At 40.2% G+C, this 21,414-nt stretch overlaps 1 protein-coding gene across 1 annotated transcript in view; it reads left to right on the top strand.

Annotated features, from left to right (window-relative positions):
* Positions 1–21,414, top strand: part of VPS13B (vacuolar protein sorting 13 homolog B) — a 5,424,989-nt gene that overhangs the window by 1,992,531 nt on the left and 3,411,044 nt on the right. The window contains exon 20 of the mRNA XM_044065647.1: positions 19,251–19,360. Coding sequence (XP_043921582.1) covers positions 19,251–19,360 — 110 coding nt within the window. The remainder of the gene's footprint in view (positions 1–19,250; positions 19,361–21,414) is intronic.

The raw sequence follows: 21,414 nt of genomic DNA, 5'->3' as shown, positions 1-21,414 counted from the left end.
GCAGTGTAACTGAGAATATGGTACCTGTCTTATCTTGGATACTGGGTTCTAATTTAAATGTACTTTTGTACCACATAACTGAAAAATATACAATTAATTCAAAAATGCCAACAAAAACAAAACCAAAAATGCAAATTAAACTTTTTGGCAAAGGGATGGACTCCACCATATACCCCCCTCAGAATTCCAGAATTTTAAATATACCAATGCCAGGGTTGCTCAGCATCAAAGCGGAAGACGGTGCTTCCATACCCTAACATTCCTTCACCACAATCATTGTATACCGTGGTACAGTAACCCTAGATTCAGTTATATCACCTCAATGAAATGGCAGTCAGTAATTGTACTGTTGGTGAATGATTACTTTCCCCCCTCCTTTCTTTCAGCATGTAGTTGGGCTGGGTGATAAGTGTAAATGCATGACCAGGACCTTTATTGTTGAATAAAGTTTTTAGTAACTCTATTAGTATACTCATTTGCAGTACTTCTTAGACAAGGGGGTTGCATCAGCTAACACACTGATCATGGCAGTGCATGGCCAATGTGGAATGCTGTGGCTTCCGTAAGCTTACTTCAGCAATATTCTTACAAGAAGTTTAAAAAAAGGACTTGAAGAAAAATGGCAGATCAGATTTTGTAGTATTATTGCCTTGCATCTCCATTTGTGCCCATCTTTAGATCACTGTTTTAATTAGATTTATGTATTGTCTAGCCAGAGATAGCTGGTGAAAAGGAAGAACAATTATTATCCAGGATGCCCTCATCAGATGACTTCTGCACTGGAGAAACACTTAAGCCTTTAAAGCCCCATGTGGACTGGTCTCCAGATTCTTTTCATTTTCCCAAAAGGAGAATCAGTCCTCATCTGCTTACCTTTCCTGCTCCCTTCCTGTCTGCTCCCACATGAAGCTTTATTTGAAAGAGATTATACACATTTGACCCCCAGGAAAAATCCTATCCCTTCTTAGAATTTAAATTATGTTTTAGAGAAGCGAACTTTACCTTTTCAGCCAGCTGCATCTGTGGTTCTAAAGAAAGCTCGCTTGGAAGACCACCCTACTCATATCTATCACTTTAGCCAAGCAGGTCTCAGAGCTACAAGCTTTGATGTGCAAGGAAAACTTCATTGCATTCCATAGGAACTAGCCCATCTTTTATGTGTAAAGTAGTGTCAGAACTTTTGTTGAACAAAGCTATTCATTTACCAGTGTTCATTCCTAACCCAAAGCATAAGGCAGAACAAGTCTTGCATTCCCTGGATGTACACCGTCAGATCAGATATCATCTAGACAGGACAAAATTCTCTAACAGAGCAGACCAACTACTGGTGACCTATGCAGAAGGAAAAGGAAGCAGAACCATCTTCAAACAGACCATCGCTAAGTGGATAGCCAACTGCATCACCTGCTGTTATGCTCTTTATGGTAAGCCAGTACAAACCCTTGACAGAGCATACTCCACCAGACGCACTACAGCCACCACAAGGTGTTCTTACATAAGCTATCCTGGATGCTGCTACATGGACATCCGTGCACGCTTTTACTATGAACTGCCATTTAGCCAACGTCTCCAGGTCTAGGGCAAGGCTTGCAACTGCTTTTCTACAAAACCTGCTCTCCCAGAGCCCAATAGACAACCTGCCTCTCCACCTAGTAGCTTTGGGAATCCTCCCAAGGATCAGTACTGCAACACTGACTATGAAGAATGTAGTACAGTTGAGCCACACTTAACATAATTACAGATGTTCAAGTAGATCAGGCCTGCTGACTTCTCCTAACCTCTCCCATGCTAGGAAAAGGAAGGGTGAAGAAAGCACTTCAGATGGGTAGCCCTATTATTCATCAGTCCCTACTCTTTCTAATTGCAGATACCTGGTCCTTCCTATACCCCCATCCAAGAAAGATGTTCTTCGTCTTCCCTTGCTGCAGTCCTGACTATTGGGTATAGTCCGCGTCCCAGTCGGCCCGAATACCAGAGTAGAAGGCTGACGTCGGTCATGGCGCCTTAGACTGACGTCAGTACGTCAGGGTACTAATGCGCATGACCGACGTCATTTCCTCAGTCTTTTTTGCCGCATGGTCCGATGCAGAAGCAATTTTGCGAGTGCAGGTTGGCGTTCTGAGATTTTCCGAACCGGAGTTTCAGACCTAAACAGAGTTGGTTAAGTAACCCGTTGCTAGAACATTTTGGTTTTTTCTTGCCTCAGTACTTAACCGGATGTCAGAAAAAGTGAATAACTGTATTTCTTGTGGGAAGCAGATACCGCATAGGAATTATCATACATTGTGTATACCTTGTTTAGGGCCTGAGCACGACGTTGTTGGTTGCCGCTCTTGTGCTAGATTTAACAAGCGCACTATTAAGAGGAGGCTTGATTGTGCTAGGTTAGTGTTTGGGAAGCGTTGCAATTATAATATGCCGTCGGATGTTCCGACGCCCGCTTCATCCAAGAAGCGCAAGGACAAAACAGTGAAGCCTAGGGGTGAGGAACCGGCAGTCCTGGACGTCGGTTCTTTGGAAGGCTCAGGGAGCCAGAGGTTTTGCCAGGAGTCTCTATGGAGTCTCCGGCAGATACTACTGTTACAGGATGTGCCCTCTCAGGAGGTAGGCCAGGCTGAGGGGGCTTCTCAGGTAACTGTTCTTCCCTCTCTTCCCAAGGTAGTTGGGGCCTCTCCTTCTGTTGCCAAAGCTTCTTTTAGAGGTAGGCCAAGTTCAGCTTCTGTGGGGGCTTCTCCTAGCATTTCGGGCTCTGTGCCTAAGAAACATATGCTTAAAATGGCAGAAGATTTGATTACTCTGATTAGAGGTTCTATGCCCCCGCCTGATAAGAGGCCTACGGTGGTACAGGAGTTTGATAGTTTTGAACAGTGTTCACAGGCTTCAGAGTCTTCTGGGGAAGACTTGCAAGAGTTTCCTGCTTATTCTGATTCTGATGTGGATGATTCCACTCCTACAGCTTCTCCTCCTGAGGATTTTTCATTTTCAGAGACTCTTCACTCCATGAGGGAGCACTTTAAATGGGAAGGCCAGGATTACTCTGATTCCAGGAAAACGCTTAGGGAATTCTTGTTTTTACCCCAGCATAGGCCCTTGGCTATTCCTCCTGTGTTGAATGTGGTGGAGGATGTTTTTGCAGAGGCTTCCTGAACCCTGACTCTTGCCTCCTGCTCCTGTTAAGCCTGATAGGTATTATAGGTGCCCGGCTCATAAGTATTTGTTTAAGAGTCCCAGGCGGACCCAGAAACTGTTTCTCAGGGGCCTAAAGGTGTTAAAGCTTCTGTGGTTAAAATCCTGTACCCTCTGATAAAGAGGCAAGGGCTTTGGATAGGTGGGGTAAGAAAGTATATACTTCTTCCACTCTAGCCATGAGGGCGTTGAATTGTCAGTTTCATATGCTGAAATATCAGAATTATCTCCTTTCACAATTGAAATCTAAGGTGGATGCTTTGGCGGAAGGTATTGAGTGTAAAGAATTGCTGGATTTGGTTCATGTGTCTGAGCAAGTGGGTAAGCATTCTTTGCAGTGTGGTTTTGATGCTGTTCAGGCCTCCTCGAGGGTGGCTGCTACTAGTTCTGTTCTTCGCAGACATGCCTGGTTGAAGGATCAGAATTTAGCTGAGCATGTTAAGACCAGGATTTTGGATGCTCCTTTACAGTCTGATGTGTTGTTTGGACCGCCTGTGGAAGCAGTTTTAAAGAAAATGGAGGACAAAGCTAAGTCTATGCAGACTGTTAAAGACTTTTTGCAGGTGCAGCCTCCGAAGTTTAGTAGAAATTGGCCTGCTAAGGGTGGACATATCCTGCTTATGGCTCCCAGTCTAGGGGTAGGTCTAGACGTGGTAGGGGCAGGGCTCAAGGTTCGTTTAGGCCTAGATCAGACAGTTCACCTGCTCAGACTTCTGGTGAGGGCAGGGGTCAGTCCTTTCGTAAGCAGTACCAATGACCTGCCTTTTCAGCTGCCAGTGGACTCTCGTCTGGCAGCTCCTTTGGGAGGAAGATTGTCTCTTTTCAAAGAAAATTGGGATTTAATCACTCAAGACAGATGGGTGCTGGATATCATTCATCACGGTTACAGATTTTATTTCCACACAATGCCCCCTTTCAAAGGCATGCCAGATGTTCCTCCTTCACAAAGAATAGAGGCTCACAAGCAAGTTTCTCAGTTACTCCAGATAGGGGCCATTCAGCCAGTCCCTGTATCAGAAAGGGGCTTGGATTTTATTCTCGCCTGTTCCTAGTACCAAAGAAGGGGAACACGTGAGACCAATTTTGGATTTATCTATCCTCAACACTTATCTGGACATTCCCAAGTTCAAGATGTTGACGTTACAGCAACTGTTACCTCTGCTGGGCAAGGATCACTGATGGTAACTTTGGATCTCAAGGAAGCCTACCTTCATGTGCCTATAAGGCTGTTGCAGGAAGTATCTGCGATTCGAACTGGAGATTTTCATTATCAGTTCTCTGCATTGCCCTTTGGGTTATCTACTCCGCCCAGAGTATTCAGCCAACAGAAGGGGAACATTCTGGCTGGAGACCAATGTTTGTGATTTGCCTCAAACTTTCAATCTCCCAAATGCAACGCATTATCGATTCTTCTAGTGAACTCTTGTGCTCCCTTCCTTCCCTCCAGCATTTCCGTTGAAACAATGGAAAATGTTTCACAGGTACAGTCTCTCTTTAGTCTTTTTTACCATATAAACAAGGAGCAGAATATCCTCCTGTTTCACAGCTGACTTTTTGTGGACAAACTTCTGTATTTCCTCCTTAGCATGTACTTCATCAAAAAAATAATTTGTCCATCCAGGGAAGAATAACTTGAACACAGCTTGGTACAGAAGTTTGAATCTCACACCTGCATCTTAATGTTCCCTGAATAGTGGAATTTACTCCTCTTCTGCCTGGTGTACAATGAGTACTCATTCTCCACAAACACTCTGCTCTCTCCCACTTTTAGTAATTTGTCATTCTGCCACAGTTTTGTCAGAATCAACTCCTTCTGCTGGTAGGATTGCATCTTTACTATTAAAAGTCTAGGTTGCTTTCTCATAGCCAAGTTTGGAACATACACACAGTGTGCCTTTTCAACTAACAACTCTTGCTGTGGAGTTCCAGTCCAGTTGCTTATTTTTGCTTTCATAAAATTAATGCAGTCTGTTCCTTCCAGCTTCTAGGTTTTCCCAACGTGCTCTGTCCTCTAATATTATTTTTTTTTTGAAACATCTCTTCCTGAGCAGTCTCATATTCAGCCAGCCTTTTCTTCTTTTCAGACTGTAATTTTGCAGCTTTACCACCTCATCCGAATATCTGTTTAAAGTTTCTTCCATCTTTTCTTGCCTTTTGTTGTTTCTCTTGATATACTCCATCAGTGTTTCATTTATTTTAAACAGGTTTGTGTGCAGTAGTCTTGTATCTTCCTGTAGGTTACTGGAATTCATGTCTGGAGATTGCATTGCTTTTTGCTGAACAGCTGCAGAACTTTCCCCAGGTGGTGTTTTTCCTCACATTTTGTAGTTGATTTTTCCAGGTGTTCTGCATTTCTTTTTTCCTGGCATCCAGAAATTTACCCATAAACACAAAAGTCTACTGGCCTTTTCTGTTGAGTTTCTGTTTTCACACTGAGAGGGCTACAGTTAAGCTGTTACTCAGTGTGCAGTCATCTTGGAAGTTCTCCCTACACAGTATTTTGATCGAAATATTTGGGGTAACAAATGGTTGTAACTATGGAAATGATTTTTTTTTAAACTGAGATTTAGGATATGAATTGCTTATAGATAGTAAAGCCTTATTAAGTTTAATGCTATTGGCTGCCAAAAAACACAATTACCAGAAAATGGAAATCAAAATCTTAAACCAAGTGTAAGTATTGGATATTATAGAGGAGATAAAAGAACTGGAGGTGGGATGTTTAGGAAAGACAGGGAGCAAATTTCATCAAAAGAAATGGAATCTGAGTGAGCAGTACAGGCAGAATAATGTTCAGGAGGAGGAGTGATAAATGTTTAAGTGAGGGCAGAAAGTGAGACATTTATGTAATGTTGGAGTGAATAAAATTGTTAAAAGTTAAATATATATGTGTACTGCATGACAATAATATAAATATGTTACTACGGGTTGTTTTATTAATGTATATATATCTATGTTACTATTTGTAACAATGTGGTGATTATATGTGTAAAAAACGGAGACTGCAAAAATGGTGAAATGAATTACTTACAGCATTTTATTTCAGGTAACAGAATTGTTTATTTATTCATTCATTCCTTTTTTCATCAAATCAGTTACAGTAAATGCAATAGTAGCATTACATTGTACATTAATGTAGAAAGGTGACATGAAATATTTAAGGAGGACGTGACTTTATACTTTTAGAATCTATGTTAATAACATGCATCTTCATTAAGGTATTCACTGAAAGTGTTGTGTATAAGCAGGTTTTGTGATATCTGTACCTTGTGTACTATATAGCTACAATGGTATTTTGTACTGTTTGGACATAGAATGGCATTTTAAAAATATTTATCATTCTTTTATAAAACACATGTTTGATCGATGTTTGATATTGTACAGTAAGTCATGTAGCATATTAACAAAGGCAAGAAGTTTCTCTTAGTTTTTGGTGAATCTTCTACATCCTTTAGTGTGCGATTATATTTCATTTTACCTCTCAGCTTCCCGGAATTTTACAGAATGTCCACATTTTGCCTCATATTTTTTGTCTGTGCCTTACACAATTTGGTTTTTGGTAAGACTTCATAATGCGTTGTCCAAGGTTCAGGCATGTACAGAAACAGTTCTGATTTAATTTTAATTTGTGTAGTAGATAAATTGTTTTTTGGACATGGATGGGCAAGTGCTCCCTATTTTATTATTCCTATATTGAAGTGATGTGGTATTGGCATACACTAGCATTTATTAACATGCTACTGCCCTTTTGCTTACAGTTACATTTAAAAGCTTCATTGTTTGTTTCCCTGCAATGCTATGTTTAAAATCTGTTTCTGATTTTGGGCCTTTGCCCCCCAATATTTTTTTTTTTGCTTTATCAGGAACTTTTGTGCTGAGAGTTTGAGCAGTGTAACTGAGAATATGGTACCTGTCTTATCTTGGATACTGGGTTCTAATTTAAATGTACTTTTGTACCACATAACTGAAAAATATACAATTAATTCAAAAATGCCAACAAAAACAAAACCAAAAATGCAAATTAAACTTTTTGGCAAAGGGATGGACTCCACCATATACCCCCCTCAGAATTCCAGAATTTTAAATATACCAATGCCAGGGTTGCTCAGCATCAAAGCGGAAGACGGTGCTTCCATACCCTAACATTCCTTCACCACAATCATTGTATACCGTGGTACAGTAACCCTAGATTCAGTTATATCACCTCAATGAAATGGCAGTCAGTAATTGTACTGTTGGTGAATGATTACTTTCCCCCTCCTTTCTTTCAGCATGTAGTTGGGCTGGGTGATAAGTGTAAATGCATGACCAGGACCTTTATTGTTGAATAAAGTTTTTAGTAACTCTATTAGTATACTCATTTGCAGTACTTCTTAGACAAGGGGGTTGCATCAGCTAACACACTGATCATGGCAGTGCATGGCCAATGTGGAATGCTGTGGCTTCCGTAAGCTTACTTCAGCAACATTCTTACAAGAAGTTTAAAAAAAGGACTTGAAGAAAAATGGCAGATCAGATTTTGTAGTTTTATTGCCTTGCATCTCCATTTGTGCCCATCTTTAGATCACTGTTTTAATTAGATTTATGTATTGTCTAGCCAGAGATAGCTGGTGAAAAGGAAGAACAATTATTATCCAGGATGCCCTCATCAGATGACTTCTGCACTGGAGAAACACTTAAGCCTTTAAAGCCCCATGTGGACTGGTCTCCAGATTCTTTTCATTTTCCCAAAAGGAGAATCAGTCCTCATCTGCTTACCTTTCCTGCTCCCTTCCTGTCTGCTCCCACATGAAGCTTTATTTGAAAGAGATTATACACATTTGACCCCCAGGAAAAATCCTATCCCTTCTTAGAATTTAAATTATGTTTTAGAGAAGCGAACTTTACCTTTTCAGCCAGCTGCATCTGTGGTTCTAAAGAAAGCTCGCTTGGAAGACCACCCTACTCATATCTATCACTTTAGCCAAGCAGGTCTCAGAGCTACAAGCTTTGATGTGCAAGGAAAACTTCATTGCATTCCATAGGAACTAGCCCATCTTTTATGTGTAAAGTAGTGTCAGAACTTTTGTTGAACAAAGCTATTCATTTACCAGTGTTCATTCCTAACCCAAAGCATAAGGCAGAACAAGTCTTGCATTCCCTGGATGTACACCGTCAGATCAGATATCATCTAGACAGGACAAAATTCTCTAACAGAGCAGACCAACTACTGGTGACCTATGCAGAAGGAAAAGGAAGCAGAACCATCTTCAAACAGACCATCGCTAAGTGGATAGCCAACTGCATCACCTGCTGTTATGCTCTTTATGGTAAGCCAGTACAAACCCTTGACAGAGCATACTCCACCAGACGCACTACAGCCACCACAAGGTGTTCTTACATAAGCTATCCTGGATGCTGCTACATGGACATCCGTGCACGCTTTTACTATGAACTGCCATTTAGCCAACGTCTCCAGGTCTAGGGCAAGGCTTGCAACTGCTTTTCTACAAAACCTGCTCTCCCAGAGCCCAATAGACAACCTGCCTCTCCACCTAGTAGCTTTGGGAATCCTCCCAAGGATCAGTACTGCAACACTGACTATGAAGAATGTAGTACAGTTGAGCCACACTTAACATAATTACAGATGTTCAAGTAGATCAGGCCTGCTGACTTCTCCTAACCTCTCCCATGCTAGGACAAGGAAGGGTGAAGAAAGCACTTCAGATGGGTAGCCCTATTATTCATCAGTCCCTACTCTTTCTAATTGCAGATACCTGGTCCTTCCTATACCCCCATCCAAGAAAGTTTTGGTGATGTCTGAAAGGGTCGTGCTGTCCTCAGACATCAGACTGCCGCTCTTGGTCTAGAAAGACCTTAAGATAAAGCTGATGGATGCCCTTCTTATACCCTGATGTCTGAATGTCTGTCATCAAATGTCCATCAGCTAGGGATGATGAAAAGACACAGAAGCTTGGGTCACTTATGGGCTTTTGCATAGCTGGAAGCACCAACAGTACTGTAACACTGACCTACTCAAACATCTACAGTTATGGTAAGCGTGACACAACTGCACTTTACCTCACCAGATTGACTAACTTACACAGAACAAAGGCAGTTTAATTTACCCCAGTCTACAGCTGGGAAGACTCAGACTTGGTTGTTTATAGCCCAATTTTATTTGGACAAAACCAAGTCTATCAGTAAGTCTGATCAACTTTTTGTTTCTTTCCACAACAAAACTTTGGTTGCTTCTGTTTCTGAAGAAACTATTTCTGATAGGATATCCAGCGCTATCTATTTTTCTTATAATTTCATGATAAGCAGCTTTGATCTTCAGTTAAAGCACATTCTACTAGAACTGCTGCTTCTTCAGGGGCTTTCTTCAAGGGTCTGTATTCCGGATATATTCTTGAAGTATCTATGTGGTCTTCCATTCACACTTGTAGAGCAGGTTTTGCTAGTTCAGGTTTACTTGTTCATTTGGAACATAACCCTGTTCAGGTTTCCTCCTCCCTACTTTTTTAGACTGTTGTTAGTACTAAAACAGTGATCAAGGAAGGAAGCAAGGATATAGTACAGTTGTGAAAGAGCCTACTGTAAACAGTAGATATCTGACTGATCACTGTTGCAGTATTACATCCCTCCTTTCCCCTTCTATACTCTCTCTTTTTGTTGGGCCAAGGTGGATTACACCTCTGTTTTTGACTTGCACATTTGTACATGACCACCTCTGCTTATGCTATACAGTTACTTGTATGGGGCAAGAAAGTCCTGAGATATTTGTACATCCCTTATGTACTTCTGCCGGGCTGAGGTTATACATTGGACGTACGGTGCTAGAGGGGATGCTCAGTCTTTGGTTTGTTGGCTGGGACATGTCTGGCCTTGGCAGGGTATCCCATCAGTTAATAATACTGCAATAGAGATCATTTGGATATCTACTTGTATAGTAAATTCTTAAACAATTGTACTGTGTCTGTCAAGGAAGTGCTTCTATGAGTTGTTTTGAATATCCATTTTTTTTCTTGTTTTGCTCTCCCCAGGACTTTGTCTAGTCCAGTGGTTCCTCTACCTTCATCCATTTTTACTCATTTGGTCCCAGTGGAATGGGGGAAAGGTATTCAGTCCTCTATTCCCTAGTGAGAGTTGGATAGTAGGCAGCCAAACAGTTTACTGATCCTGGTGGGGTGGCAAATCCTGTCACTGTGGAAACACCTCACTCCCCCCTTGGTGACTCCTCTAATCCTGAAGTTGCTACCTCCCAAGGGGAAACATGCCTATGTACACTGTGTTCCCATCAGCTTTAGTGTAAATGCACCAATGGTAGCATGAGCTTCATTGGCTCAGAACCCCACTGGATAAACCATTATGGGTCTCAATAGGTGCTAACCATGTGGTGAGCCAAAGCCACCTCCCTCCCCCTAGGGTGATCAAGCCAGCAAGGCCACTCACTCTAATCCTCTTCGACCAACCCCTGTAAGTATCTGGTCAAACTCAGGTTACATGTGACATAATCAGGGCTTTATCCTTCTATCCACAGAGTTTGCTTGAAATGGTTTTCTTTGGGCCAGTTTTTTAGGATAATAGTAAAAACTTGCAGAAGATGAAACAGGCACTGCAGAGAGTCTGTATGATTCCCCAGCTACCTTTTTCTCTAGACCAGCCGAACACTCTGAAAGGAAGGGATAACAGATTTTCTGATAAGCAGGGAGAGTTGATCAAGTGTTGGAGGAAGCCTTTTCTCTTTCTGATTCTCCCAAGAAGCAGACTTCACAGTGGTATCTGTAGTAGTCTGGACACATCTTCAAGATTCCCGTTGGAATGCTGTATTTTCCAAGTTTTCAGCAGCTTGCTGAGCTAACCATCACTGAGGTAAAATGGGGTCAGGCCATAGTTGGATGGTGCAGTGGTGCAGCAGTAGCATTGTCGCCTCACAGCAAGAGGTTCTCCAGTTTGATTCTCAGCTGGGGGACCCTTCTGTGGAGAGTCCTCCCTGCGCTCATGTGGGTCTTCTCCGGGTGCTCTGGTTTCCTCCCATGTACAAAGACATGTATCTGGAGCATTTCTTCCCGGGCTTCCACTGAAAACTGGCTTCGTTCCAGGTTGGACTTTCCCAGTAAACAAATGTTAAATAAAATAAAATAAATAGTCTAAGAAGGCCACATCTTACAGGTGTTTAGGTACTTTCCCCATCAAAGACCCAGCTCCTTTGGGACATGAGCCTTCACCACCAACTTCTTGGAGTAGTCCTAAACTCTACCACTCAGTGGGCTGTAGAGTCTTTGTCTCCTTTGAAAGAGTAAGAGGACTCTAGTAATGTTAATAGCTCCAAAGAGGCAGCTTTACCCACCAGGAAGAAGTACAGAACTACCTCAAAAAACAAACCACCTTGGTGGAATCACAACATCAATAGGCCATGTAACAGAAGAAATAAAATCATGGCAAAAATTAGAAGGTGCAGCACCTATCAGGATAAAAGCACTCTCATCAAAATAAATGATTCAGAGGACAAATAAAGTCTAGTAAAGCCAAATTTGAGGTAATTTAGCCTACTAGGTCAAGGACAACCAGAAGGCATTCTTTAGCTATGTCCACAACCTGAAAAGCAATGCACAGTTGTGTGCAGAGTTCATTGGTAATGGAGCCGCTTATACTGAGACAGAAGATGTAGCAAACCTACTGGCCATCAAATTCAGCTCCAACTTTCCCCCTCTTTCCCCCTCAACCTTTCCTCAGGAAATACCATCAAATGTAGCTCCCTCTGCTATCACTAGGGAACAGATCCTTAATGCTCTCTCTAAAGCCAATAACACTGCATCAATAGACCCAGACAGTATCCCAGGATGTCTTCCAAATAGCATGAAACATGACCCATCAGGCCATCTGGAATTGCTGTTTAACTGTAGCCTCCAAACAGGCTTCTTGCCTCATGAATGGAGAACAGTAACAGTCATCCTTCTGCACAAAGGTGGGCCCTCTACCAACCCTAGAATCTACAGGCCATACATCTCACTAGTCTCATATGCAAAGCAATAGAAAGAATTACCACAGAAATTATAAATAATTGCATGGGAAACCTCCAGACACTGGACCCAATCCAGTTTGGTTTCTTCAAGTGTAGGTCATGCCTACTCAACCTGATGGACTTCTTTGAAAAGGTCACCAAAGCAGTGAATGTGAGCAAAATGGTTCACACTGCCTACCTTGACCTGGCCAAGGTATGTGCTATGATACCCCACTCTGGCATTGTTGATAAAATCAAGAGGTTAGGTACAAAGCCTTATGTCAACTAGTGGATAGCCAGCTGGCTTCTAGGCAAGGCCCAGGAAGTTAGAATTGGGGAGTGCACCTCTACAGAGGCCAGTCACATGTGGAGTCCTTCAGGGATTGGTCCTGGGACCTCGCCTTTTTGCATTTAATCTCTGAAGTCATGGCCAATGTCGGTGGCTGACTAAATTTGCAGAATAGGAGCGGTCATTGAATTCCACACTGACACAAATGTTCTCCAGAAAAGGCTGACACAGTCAAACAACTGGTGTCAGAGCCATGGACTAAAGCTAAATGCCAAGAAATTCATAATAGTATCTTTTGGAAAGTCATCCACCCCTGGTAACTGTTATGCTACATGAACTCTTTACTGTCTTCCCATATTTCACTCCCTTACTTTATTCCTACTGTGCTTTTTACTCTATAACTTGTCATCATATCTGATTCTCCTTATCCCAATACCTTCAGTATTCCTTCTAATTCACTTCTTTCTTACCCGCCTCATTAACTTCCCCTTCTTTTTCCCTTCTGTACTTGCCTAACTTTCCTATTTTCCTATTTCTTCTACCATACCTCCTATCAAATCTTGTAATTCACGTTTAATCCCCAATTCTCTAATCCCCTCCCTCTCCTAACAAATTCTTTTCCAACTAGAATTCCTCCTTGCACACTTTTAAATATGTATTGCTCATATCTATTCTTGAACATCTGGTTTATTTCCAAAATCCGTGTAATTTTTATTATAGCTGTATAATCTCCGTTTATTATTAATGTCTTTTACTTTTATTTCTCCCTAGCTCTCTGAGGAGAGATTAATTTTGCTTAGAGTATTTATGCACTCCTCCTATTTTTCCTATTAGCTATAATTTTGTACCTCTCTTGCCATTCTGAGCTTTGATAAAAAACTGTGTGTTTATTCTCTGTTTAGACTCTTTATGTATGTTACTGTAAATCCAATTAGTTACTATAATGGAATAACTTGTTGTACTGTGGAGCTTTTCTCCCCGGGCCTCCACTGAAAAAGGAATTTTGCTCAATCGGACTATCCCAGTTAACAAATGTCAAAATAAAATAAATAAATAAAATCATATTGACAACACACCCCTAAAAGTTGACCCAGTTATCAGGGACTTGGGGACACACACAAACAGTAATCTATCCTTTGACCATCATGTGTCTACAGTAATGAGGAAATCATTCTATGTTGTGCAAGTTATAAGCAAAGGTATGGTATCTAGGTCCAAGGAAGTCATTGTTCCACTGTAGTTGGCATTCATCAGACCTATCATTGAGCACAGTGCCACCTTTAGTATTTACCTAAGTAGGCATATCCAACAATTGCAACAACCACAGAGGTTCCTCACTAAAAGAATACAGGGTATACGTAACATATCCTTTGCAGACTGCCTCATGGGCCCTATACTTGTATTCTGTCTCCTACAGGATGTTGAAGGGAGATCTGTGCCTGGTATGCAAGGTATTGTCAGACCCCACTCTGATGGACTGCATTCATATCCACAAAACAAACGACACCAGACTTGCTTGTTCTAAAAGACGTAAACCTTACCTGTGATATAAATAAGACCTGCTGGAGTGACAGGTATGTATGCCAGAGACTACCCCGTCTCTGGAACAGGCTCCCTATCCATGTGAAGCAGAGTTCCTCCCTAATCCAATTCATAAGTAACTTGGATATTGGATGGGGAACAGGAAATTCATCCCTGCTTTGGCACCTGTGTCTCTAATAAACACAGGCAGCCTGTAAATGGTTCATCTGCCGTGCCTCTGCTTACACTTATCAAGGGAATTAAAACTTGTCAAAGATTAAAGGTCCTTCTGGTCACTAGCCTAGTAAACACCCATGAACCTAGTTCTTTTTCCTCATTTTTTTTTTTTAATTTTGTTTTTTTATATATATATACTGGATGGGTTCTTTCCACTAGTATGATGGCATCTGTGTCTGCAGCATAGACATCCGGTACACCAAATTCCGGATTGTGCCTATTTGAGGGGGGGTGTCATGCTTCTGTTGCTGCAGGAGTTTCTGATAGCGTCACTGGATGTCATGGACATCTCAGTGCATGGGTACCCCACAGAAGATTACTCAACTTTGTTCTTTGCCACCACTGTTATTTTCTTATAAACATAGTTTATTCTGCAAACTATCATGTTTTTATTACCTGGCCTCCACCACAAATGGGTTCAGTGTTGCTGACCGTCTCATATAACTAATATAAATAAACTTTTGCCTTTCTGCTCCTCTTGTTCTATGTTGCTGTGTCTCAGTGAACTTGATTGTGAATATGCTCTGAGGGAAAAATAGAATATTTGACATTGTAGAAATGCCACACACTTCCCAGCGCCTGATTTGGCATAACAGGTCTGTCTTTTAAATGAGGTGTTAGCAATAAAACTATTTTTTTTTTCGTTTGTTCTCTAGGTAAACCCTCTAGATAAAATTGTACCTTTTTAGAGTTGATGTGGGACACTATCTGGTTAATTCACTTGTTCTAAGTCATATAATATGCAAATGGAGGTGAAAGGAAATAAAACACTCTACTCTGATCTGATGGAAGCCATAATCCTGTAGCTAACTGCCTTTTGTGTTATTATTTTTTATTTTTTTACTGTCTCTACCACATCTCTGAACTGTCCAGAGTTTTGCCTGATACTTTTGGTCGCTCTTCATAAAATTTGTGGTTTTCTGGTAAAAGCATTGAGTATTGGAGTAACTAAATAATGATATATTTTCGAGTTTCAGACTTCATATCCTTCAGAAAATGCATGCTAACATAAATCTTGTTGTTCTAACCACTTTTTTTTAGTTTATAAGAGCAATATTTAAAATCTTTCGATGTTTTTGGACCTTTGCCTCCGCCCTCCCCAAAGTTTTTTTTAGGGTTTGCTCAGCTTTCTTTCAACAAAGAGGTTGAGATGTATGGTCCTTTCCTTGCCTTTGGCATATAAGAACATCACCTTTTTATAAAGAGAACATTTAACCTGTGCAATTTTTAGTTCCTTACATAGAAAGAAAGTTTACCCTGTGCTATTTTTACTTCCTCTTGTCACTTTATAGCTGCTACTCACTCCTCATGTTCTCATTACTGTCAGTGCACCTCAGTCATTTTTCCAGCTTTGTACACTGTTGCATTCTGTAACAAATATATCAGTTTTCTGTGGCTAGTTTTTAGGGGTGATATGACTATAGCTCTCAACATCAGTTTAATCAAGGACAAATCCAAAAATAATGAGGGGAGAAGGCCAGAAATTAGGGACAGATTTTAAGTATTGCCTTTATATACTTAGAAAATTTATGGAGTAACAGGTTTGGAATTAGCATGCATTTTCTAAAGGCCATGAAGTATGAAACTCCTGTCTTATTTGGTGACAGCAAAGATATGAGGCAATATCGGAGACATTCTATGAAATCAAGGGCAATCTATGGATATGGCCACTTCAAAATTTGTCATAGTTGTGATTCTGGTAGATAGAAAGGTGCTAAATATTTTTACAACAAATTTGTCTCTGAGGCATTTCACAGAATTTAAGACTTGGGGAGCCCTGCCAACGTACTGTGTTGATAAGACTAGGTACATGAAAGCTTAGCTTTTAGGGGAAAATGTCACTTAAAGAAATTCCACAGGACAACTTGAGAGACTGCTGTTTTGGAGAACTGGTAGCAGTGTGAAACATTGTCCTTCTAAAGAGCCCACCTGCATGGTTGTGTTTTGTGATTAAAGAGGAAAATATGCCAGAAATATTAATTTACTATTTCACACAAGTCTTTGAAACCTCTTCAAGAAATTTTGTCTTCAGATTTATTTCAGGCACTGTTGGTTACAAACCTTTGTTGGTTGATTAGCAATGTATGATTAATGTATTCAGAGTAGAATCCCACAAAGCTTCTGTACCTTAGCGGGTACTAGTAGGACCATCCTTTTGCAACCTTTAATAGACTATCAAAAGAAGACAAATGAATAATTTGTCTTTAGTAAGCACACACACGTCTGTTACCCTCACTCCTGACATAGGAAAGATCCATCAGTCAGCCATCGGAAGAACAGCCCTTGGAAAAGAACCTGCTCAATTCTGGTAATGTCCTAGATAATGCTTGAAAAAAGCAGACTGATGGGTGGTCAGAAAGTGAGGGAAACTCATTTGGTTTGTTGCTGCAAGAGTCTGTCTTGGAGAAGCACTGTTCCAATTAGAAACTCAGGGTTTGTTTTTTTTTTTTTTTTTTTTGAATTTCTACTTTCTATAATAGAACAGAATGTTCAGATGCAGGCCTTCTAGAAACAGTACAAGATTTGGCTGCATAAGTGATAGTTTTACAGGTCACAGGCACAGATGCTTCATCAAATGCAAGATTTGTACTATTAAAATATGCTTTTCATTCCTTATACAAAAAGTAACCTGCTTGGTAGAGTTTTGACATTTTTTTGCTTTTTTTGTAATTCATTCAAATTCATGAAGTGGAATTCGATGGTTGAAATATGAGCAAGTCAAAGCAGCCAGAAGATTTGGCTGGAGAAGGCAGTTAATTCTAGAGGAAATTGTTGCACTTTGCTGGAGGAAATAATTCAATTAAGCCAGAGATGTGTGATTTGTAGATGCTCTGGGGTACATTTTAGTACAACTTTCCAACCGTTTAAAAAATGCATGTGATTGCGTAGTCCACATCACAGGGCTCTTAATGTTTCAGTTTTATGATCATAGTCTAGGTTAATAAAATCTAGACTGTGGTTAAATATTCAAACACAACACATGCATGCGCACACAGATATCACATTGTTAGTGTGTATGTATTATATTCTAATAATCAGGCTGAAGTTTCTGCTCATGTTCCCTGTATACAACTGAAGATTGTGCCACAGTACACAGGCCTATGCGATGTCAGAGCGTTGTGCTTTTATGACACAAGGAGTAGAAATCAGGTGTCTTTGAGGAGCTACAGAACTACAGGTAATGAAGACACTGTTCAACAGCTCACGGAAGTGTGTAGTTTATACCTGGGTATTAGTGCCTATAGCAGTAATTTCCACTATCTCTAGCCATCCCCTGCATGGAGCTCAGTGCACACTGCTAAAATGTGGCTATTTGTGCACATTTGTACTACAGAAGTGTACATGGACAATGCTGCTTTGCTATGCACCTTTGTCATACTTCAGTGTGTACCTTGTTTTCTGTAACTGGTAGTACGTGGAGCAGATAAGTTGAATGCACTACAAAGAATTGATAAGGTCTCAGCAAAAATAACCACTTATGTTTTGAAAGGTGAATTTCTTGGCATCCACATCCTGAGCACACAGTAAGTTGGTTATGATAACAGAGTTGCTCATGATCCTGTATTTTAAAGATTCTCATATTTTCTGTTTTTACTAATTTAGTATTCTTAACTGTTGTTGGTGATGTAATGCTTGTCATATGTATGGATTTTTAAACTACGGAGTAGTAGGAGCTAAAGTTACACAGGAAAGACAGAGGACCTTCTCATGAGATGGCACTGAGTAAATTAAACCAGTACTGATGGAGAATGAATTAGTGAGGGTGGTTCCAGTGGCTAAGAAAGTGTCAGGATTGTTTAGTTGTTCAGACTAAAATAAATAAATAATTTCCTAAATAAATAAAAGAAATTATGTGATAATAGTCTGACATGCTTCCTTATAAAAGGTTCACTTTTCCCATGTCCTGATTGCTGGCATCCTTCTTTATGAGGTTAAGTTTTACCATCTCCAAATTCCTGTTCGTACATTTTGGGTACTGTAGTTTTACCAAAAAAACCCGGATTTTGCATCATTTTGTTTAAACTGAATCAGACTTAAGTTCAGCAATTTGTGCCATTGAATTGTCTCACACATTATTTAAAACAGTCCAACTGAATATAGAACAATGTTTCCTGTACAGTGGGTGAAAAGGAATCTCTGACTGGAGAAAGTCATAGTACTTGTACTGGCTGTCAAAATCCTTTAAAATATCCAATTTCATAATGACTGTGTGCTAGTGCAAACATCTCCCAAATCAACTGAATAAGTCTAACTGACAATATCATTTTCATTAAAGGTCTATTACCACAGACGTACAACACACACACTCATCATCTCCTTTCGGCTTATCCCGGTTAAGGGTCACCACAGCTGAACAACGGTCCGCAGAATAATTGGCAGTGGAGTTTTATGGTGTTGACTTGCCAGCCTGGCGCCCAACCTTCCCCAGAAGGCACACACACGTACACACTCACACCTAGGACCAATTTAGAGTGTCTAGTCCACCTACAGCATGTCTTTGGGATGTGGGAGGATACCAGAGTACCCATAGGAAACCCACGCGACCACAGGGAGAACATACAGTCTCCACACAGAAGGCATGCCAGCCGAGAATCTAACCAGAGAACCTCTTGCTGTGAGGTGGCAATGCTAACCACTGCACCTCCACAGCCGCCCCACATGCAATACGCACACTAATTTACTATAAATAAAACATTAGTTAGAAATCCTGTGCAAGTACAACTATGTATGGCAAGTTAAGTCTTGTGAAAAATTACATATTTCACTCACATTGACTTTTAACATTTGTTTTCTGCAACAGAAATGCATACTTTCAGAGATGCCTACTTCTAATCTGCTTTTGTAACTGATAAATTAAGAGCATAATTAGTAAAATTTAGAAATTTTAATCTGAATGTCCAATTAGACTTATTTTATTTGTATGCTTTCAATCCTTGTAGTATCCTGTGAATACACAGACATGATTATGTCATCAGAAAAAATCACATTATCCCTGATGCATTTATTTTAACTGTTTTCTATTTGTTTTAGGTGCTGTATTGCTTGCTAGTGTCCAAGGAGTGGCAGTGAATATAGACCCGGTTTTCTACACATGGATTCTTTACCAACCTCAGCGGCGAACCAGCAGGCACACACAGCAAGTAATGAGATGAGAAAAAGTTCCTTCCTTGTCTTTATATGTACTATTTATATGCCACATTTCAAATGTATTCCGATTAAACAAGACAGTTACCAGATTTAGCTTGTTTCTACTGCAGACTGGTTATCTTCACAGCGAAAATGTTTTACTTAATCATATTTAATTTTGATACATTACCTGACTGAGTTATTGTGGAATTCATGTTAGATTAAAAAAAATGCTTTCAGGTGCAGTATATTATGAATTATAAGGTAGGAAGTGCACTTTAATGCTAAATATTTTTGGTTGTTAAATGCAGATTCTAAAACCATTTTTTTTACCTATATGCGATTGGTACCAAGGAAAACTTTTTTCCTTCACTTCATATCAGTGACCCAAGCCCATTCAAGGACTTCTAACCTCATTTGCTAAGCTATTGACATTGACTGAGGGTAACGAATTTCATCCAAGGATTCTCTCCATCATCAGTCTGATGACTGAATAGCTGAAGGAAATATATTTTGAGTTGATCATGAAAATGAGTTTGCAGCTTTGACAATACAGAAGAAATAGGCTGTGTAATTACCATAAACAGCTGTCTATGAGCTCCATCATTCAGTTCTATCTTTTATCTTCCATGCAGTTTTACCAAATAAATCTTTATAGTAAATTAGTGTGTGTGTGTGTGTGTGTGTGTGTGTGTGTGTGTGTGTGTGTGTGTGTGTGTGTGTGTGTGTGTGTGTGTGTGTACGCGCGCGCATGCATGGTTGTGAGAGTGTGTTTGGGGGTTATAGCTACAGGAAGATCTAATTGACTGTAGATGTATCATTCTGAGGTCCAGCTCATAGTTTTCTGCTTCTTGTGTACTGTTCTGTTAAATTAGTGATGCATCTTCAGAAGTTGTCAAAACTCTGTTTTCCTGATTCTGTAATTAAGCAGTACCACTGTTTGTAGCATGAATGGAACTATTTCAGCAGAGGTTATTTATTCATCATAAAGTATCCACAGAGTACTCAGCATTCTCTGTGAATGCATTGCTTTGTTTTTTAACCAGAGTTGTTCCTGCAATGGCCATTACCTTATGACTGCATTTGAAAGAATTAAAGGGGAGAGAATTTTTGCTCTGTCAGGGATGCTGTGGTTTTATTTGAAGAAGCAGTCTTTTAAGAACTGCACACGCCAGCAGAAGAGTTTATAGTTAGTCATATGTTACAGACATAACTTCACTGTTTCTTTTCTGCAGTCACCCTTATGGATTTTCATCTGTGAAGTTAATGTCAGGATGCATGGTGAATGCCACACTGCAAGTAGTCAAAATGGGAATAGCCAGTGTTTTAAGTGGCTCCTGACTGTGATGGTCAAAATCTAATTCAGCAGTAATATGGAACTGTGGGGGTAAAGCACTTTCTCCTTGTGTCTGAGTCTGCTCTTTCTGCTGGTCTCTGAGTTAACACATTTAAAGATGTAGGAGTGAGAGAACCAAGGGGCTACCCCCCCCCCCCCCGGAAAAACTCTGTTTTTTTATTTATTGTGAAAGCTGACCTTGTGCATGGTTATTTTGTCTGTGTAATCTTTCTTGGTTCATTTACTAGCCATATTCCATTAGTGCCACTAGTCAGAGGTTGTTATGGATGGTATTATCGTCTAAGATACCTAAACTTTCATACAGCCTTGTTTCTAGAGCACAAGTTGGCCACTTCAGAGTTAAGTATGAATGGTCAAATAACTTCATCAAAAGACAGAGAAAAGTTGCATCAGAAGAATCAGTTTTTCACTGCCTTCAGGAATTCAGTACAACATACTGGTATTACATTTAGCCTGCAGGTATCAATCATCTCTCTACCTAACACCAGTTCTTAAAAGAATCATCCTTTCAGAATGTGCTGCATCATATCATCTACTATTTTTTTGTGCATCTGTTTGCTTTCAATGCTTTCTTGTTTGTAAAGATTTTCCTCTACCTTTTTCAAGCTGTCATGGCCCCATTTTTATGTTTAATATCTTAGCCTCATTGGTTGTTTTAGTCTGCATAAGACTGTTTTTGGTCTGTATTTTTCTGGTGTGTTGAAATAGGTC

Source organism: Protopterus annectens, chromosome 3.part0 (genome assembly GCF_019279795.1).
Source record: "Protopterus annectens isolate FY-2018-M chromosome 3.part0, PAN1.0, whole genome shotgun sequence".
Lineage (NCBI taxonomy): Eukaryota > Metazoa > Chordata > Ceratodontiformes > Protopteridae > Protopterus > Protopterus annectens.
The sequence above is the reverse complement of the archived record's forward strand: the minus strand, read 5'-3'. Positions and strand labels throughout refer to the sequence as shown.